The sequence below is a fragment of the Trypanosoma equiperdum genome (genome assembly GCF_001457755.1).
Source record: "Trypanosoma equiperdum strain OVI genome assembly, contig: ctg_1782, whole genome shotgun sequence".
NCBI lineage: Eukaryota > Euglenozoa > Kinetoplastea > Trypanosomatida > Trypanosomatidae > Trypanosoma > Trypanosoma equiperdum.
Genome location: NW_027123818.1, coordinates 1 through 4779, shown reverse-complemented (window position 1 = coordinate 4779; position 4779 = coordinate 1). Strand labels below are relative to the sequence as shown.

Sequence of the window (4779 nt, the reverse complement as noted above, 5' to 3'; positions counted from 1 at the left end):
TGAATTTCATGGGATTGAACTATGACCACAAATACTCTCGTCTTTTTAGAATCATATCATATCATATTTGTTGTGTTATTTATTTCATCATCTTGGAGAGTTATTGATGGTAGATATACTAAATGTAGTAGTAATTGTAAAACAAAAAGTTCGCAAGATACGAAATTTTGTGACATGATCTACCTTTAAATATTAGAGGGTTATAATAAAATCTTAGAAACTTTAGAAAGTCAGCTGTGCCACTAGTGCACTTGGTTAAGGAAACCGTTTTAACTCATAAAAACAACTCTTTGTTTTTTGATATATCTGTTTAAGTGTGCGCAATCCATCTTTCTAACTTTTTCTGAAGCACATGTATGTCTGTTTTGTTTAAAGGGTTTATTTTAATCTTAACGAGTTATGCACACTCCGTGTATTCCGCTGGTCTTTGCATTCACATTTTCCCTATGTATATTGTTATGGTATTGTGATTTTCTAGTTTCATTGATGGGTTATGGTTTGCAAAGAATATTATTAGCTTACTGTAATAACTTCTTCAAGTATCCGTTTTGATAAAGAGAATCTCAACAGAGTAGCTTTATGAGACACCGCTCCGCTTGTTTTTTACCATCATCTGGCAGTTCATCTTGACATTTTTTGTTTAACACTGTGCACAATCGGCTTTTGTTTTCCTATTTTGTTTGTTTTGCGTTGTTCCCATTGCTTTGTTCTTTTTTTACTTTTGTTTCAGCTTTTCGTTTTTGTTCGCTACATAGAGAATCCATCCGGCTTTACAATGGATTTTTTATCTGACTTATCAAGTTTTTTGTTGTGTATGGTAACGACCATCATTTTTTTTGTGCCTGAGCATGCGGATGTTCTCTCCACATCTCTCCTTCACTATTTCTCCCTTATCTTGTGCTCTTTCTGATTCCTCACACCAGCCCACTCGCTCACTTACTTTCATTACAAATACCGAACTGTTTTAATGCTGTATGTGTTGGAATTCAGTCGTTTCCAATCACAATAATTCTTCTTTTATGAGTATGTACACACACTCACGACACACTATTTTATCATAATTATCATAACTTTAACAAAGTTACATAAAACAAAAAAATAAGCCAAGGCAGCAAATTAAAATAGAACTCATTTTCCATACCACTTCACCATACTACTTTACACCTATAGACAACTATCATGCACATTTCACAATTTTAGCATTTTCATTGAAAAGTGTTAAAGCATAATAAATTCTAGAACATTTATTAAATTCTCTCAAAATAGCAAATTTCATAAATTTAACAAAAATCTTTAGAATTTGAGAATGTTCTAAAACTCATAAAAGCAAAATCCATCGGATCAAATTTCTTATTTACAATAGAACTCGAATATTTTTAAGCAATATTCCCCAATATGCAACCATCTTTGCATTCTTTTTCTTCATTCCCTGTGCGAGTTGAGGCAGTTTTCCCATCTTTCCCTTCTTGGTTTGCTGCTTCTTGTTTCGCCGCTTCTGCAGCGGCTTATTTTGTTAGTGTGCACTTTTTGCCTTCACTATTCGAAGACACAAAATGACATCCTGTTGTTTTGCCACATCCAGTTTCATTGGCGTCCCCAATGGAATTGCAAACCTCTTCTGGAATTTTTGTGGTTATTTTGTCGGCTTTCTTTAGTTGCGCGTTTTCGGTCTTTGTTTCCAAGAGGTCTGTTGTAATCTTATTCTGGTAAAAGACTAAGTTTTGGTGTATGGTTGCGGAATCTGCCAAGGTGAAAATTGCCGTCTCTTCTTTGCTGTCTTTGGCTTTGCCGATGACCTTTTCTGTCTTTATGGCATTCCATAGTTCTTGTATCTTGTTACCGGTTTGGGGAACATTTGCTTCGATTAACCTTTCTGCTTCTCTGTCTGCCTCTGTTGTGGCCGTTTTTTTCTTTGTGAGCATTAGCATTTCGCTCAGTATTGGTCGCAGTGTGTTCTTTGCGGCTGCATTTTTTATCAGTTGCAGTTCGTCAGTCGTGTATGAACTTGTATCTAGCATCCTAGCGGCTACCGCGTCGAAGTGGGCTGCCTTTACTAGGTCGTTGGAGTTTCGAGTGCCATCGCCTTTTAGGTTCGTCGCTGCAGTTGGTGTCACCGTTTCTGTGCTTGTTACGGTCCACAGTCCCGCCAGCAATGGCACTGTGCTGCCGGTTATCCTTGCTGTTTGATGGTCGGCCCCGGCGGTGAAATATCCACACTTTGTGTTGCCATGACTGCTGCCGAGGTCGCCTATTGTTTTCGGGAGATTTGGGAAGCCTGTGTCTGATATTACGGTTGTGGTTGGTGCGTCTGGGCTGTTGCCGACGTCCCACGACTCGGCGTGGCAGCCCGCCTGTTTTAGTTTAGTGTGTTCGCTGTTTGCTGCTGTGCCGTCGCCGAGGCAGAACGCCCTCGTACCGTCGTTTCCCACCGTGCCTAGCACTTTCATGGTTTCTAATATTTGGCCTCGTAGCGTTGCTGTCGTCGTCGAGCGTTGGATGCTTAGTTGTACGGCCGTGAAGAGCTCCGAGTTTATGCTCTCTGCTTTTCTTTTTAGTGCTACTGCTAGAGCTCCAATGGTGATAGCGCTCTCCGCCTGCCAGTTTTTGGTTGCATAAAGTTGTAGTTTGCTGACGAGTTTCGCACAATTCGACGCCGCGGTTATCATCTGCTGAAGGGTGTGGATCGAAAGTCTGGGGACCTTTTGCAGTTCCTTCGCTAATTCGCATACTGGTTTCCACTCTGTGTTCTTCAATGCACCGTGGGTTGCGTCGCAGGTTAGTGGGATCGTCTCTAATACCAATAAAGCCGTAAGTGCTAGGTGTGTCTGTTTCCTGCTTGGGCTCCTGTTCTGTAAGGCCATTTTCTGTTGTTCTTATGATACTGAATTTGTGGAGTATAGTTGGTTACGTGTTGCTAGAAAGCTGCCGCTGCAAGTGTTAACGTACACAGTTCGATTCCTTCTGGCTTCAGAACAAAAAAGGTAGGGCCAGTCTTTGGCTTTTATGGCACTCTAAGGCAAAAAAGGGCCTCCAACCTGTCACACTGAAAATAAAAACATATATTCGTCATTTTTATGAATTATATTGATAAGAGTGGTCCTGAAAAGTGCCTATAGAAAAGATTAGCATTTCCACTTTTATCCATCACTATAAAAACCGAAAAATGATAATCTCCTTTACCTTATTCCTGAAATAACACCAGGTGTGTTTTTATTCATCTGTCTCTTGACAAAGCAGTGAAACATTCTAAAACTACATACTGATATTCCAAAACCAGTGAAGAAGAACTAATTCAAGCATATTTTGTGGTACAATGAATTCTTAATTTTTAAGGTATATTTTCCAAATAAATATTTTTTGAATCTGTGTGCCAATTTTTTTACTTCACACAAACTACCAAATAATATTTTAAGAAAATAATTTTGTATTTATGAAGATTAGTAGTAGACTCATTAGAATATGAAAATGATAACTTTAAATGACTGTATTTTTCATATATTTCAACTTTAAAAAATGTTGTCTGCACCATAGAAATCCATGCAAAAAATGACATAAATTTTGTTTTCGTCACGTTTTCCAAACTCATTCCAATCTATAGTATACTATATTCATCACCCGTATATCTCTCAAGGTTTGATTCTGTGATTACTTAAAATTTCACACATATTTTTGCTGTTTAATATTCAAATATTATGTTCTTTAATCTCCTTTTTTGTTTCTGGTTATTTTGAGACACATACCCTGTCTTTAACCATATAACAGGTGTGGGTAGGCTGCATCCGTGGTATTGATTGTGAATACTTTGAACGGTGGCTGTTCTCACGTTTCTTGTGCTTACCATTTGGTAATTTGGGATCTGACGTCAACTTCCTTTGTTGTAAAATCTTGTTTTCCTCCACTAAAAGAGTGTTTCCCTTTCTCCTAATGTGTAACACCAAATCATTTAATAAAACCAATGTTTGGTGTTTAAAGAAGTTTGCAATTTCCTTTGTTTCGCTTAAAATTATATCTGATTTATAAAACACCTCACAGTTTAATATCCGTCCTATTTTAAGTGACTTCTGCGGCTTAATTTTTCTTTCCATGTACACGTTTATCCTTTGGTCGTCTTAGTTTTATTATTCTACTTCCACAATATTATATTGTTTCGGCTAGATGTTGACAATATTTAATATATCTAACAAAAAGAAGACTTAAATACCATCTCACACTTATCCAACCCCTTCTTCCTCCTACTCCTGTTTCTTTTCTTACAGCTTGAGATTAGAATCTGTTATAAGATTTAAAATTACATTGACAATCATTGAGGAGGCAGCGTTTATACATTTTTGACTGAAATACGGCAAAAAATTTCAACTACTTCCTTAAGCACTATTATTTTTTGTCATCTGCTCTTCCACATATCTTTTGTTAATTACATTTTTTTAGTTTCGTCTTTTCGTCCACTGTTTCTGCTGGTGCAGATAAAATAGCAAATCAATTTGGCCTATACAGTGGAATTTTTTTATCGTTTATTGTCTTTTTAATCATATACTTTTGTACAATAATCTCAGTGTTCATTTTTGTTTCTTAAATTGCATATATTTCATACTCCATATCCCTCCCCATTTTTGTCTTTCTGACATTCCTTTAATAATCATTCTCTTTGTCTCCAGCCTCTATTACCCACTTATTATCAGTGCACCGTTCTTACTACATAACGTGCTTCTATTCTGCATTTTCATCCATTTTTACCACAACTATTATGATAATATTCGTATATACACACACTCACAACAC

At 37.0% G+C, this 4779-nt stretch overlaps 1 protein-coding gene and 1 pseudogene across 2 annotated transcripts in view; both read right to left on the bottom strand.

Moving 5' to 3' along the window:
* Positions 1 to 38, bottom strand: part of TEOVI_000748800:pseudogene — a 470-nt pseudogene extending 432 nt beyond the window's left edge. Inside the window, exon 1 of the mRNA in view lies at positions 1 to 38. This exon is cut by the window's left edge and continues 343 nt beyond it. Within this exon, the coding sequence occupies positions 1 to 38 (38 nt within the window).
* A 1467-nt stretch (positions 39 to 1505) lies between these two features.
* TEOVI_000748700 (Variant Surface Glycoprotein, putative) lies at positions 1506 to 2861 on the bottom strand (the record flags this gene model as incomplete). Its single annotated transcript, XM_067223174.1, has 1 exon — positions 1506 to 2861. The coding sequence occupies one exon, from the start codon at positions 2859 to 2861 to the stop codon at positions 1506 to 1508; it is 1356 nt and encodes a 451-aa protein (XP_067079275.1).
* Positions 2862 to 4779: the final 1918 nt, after the last annotated feature.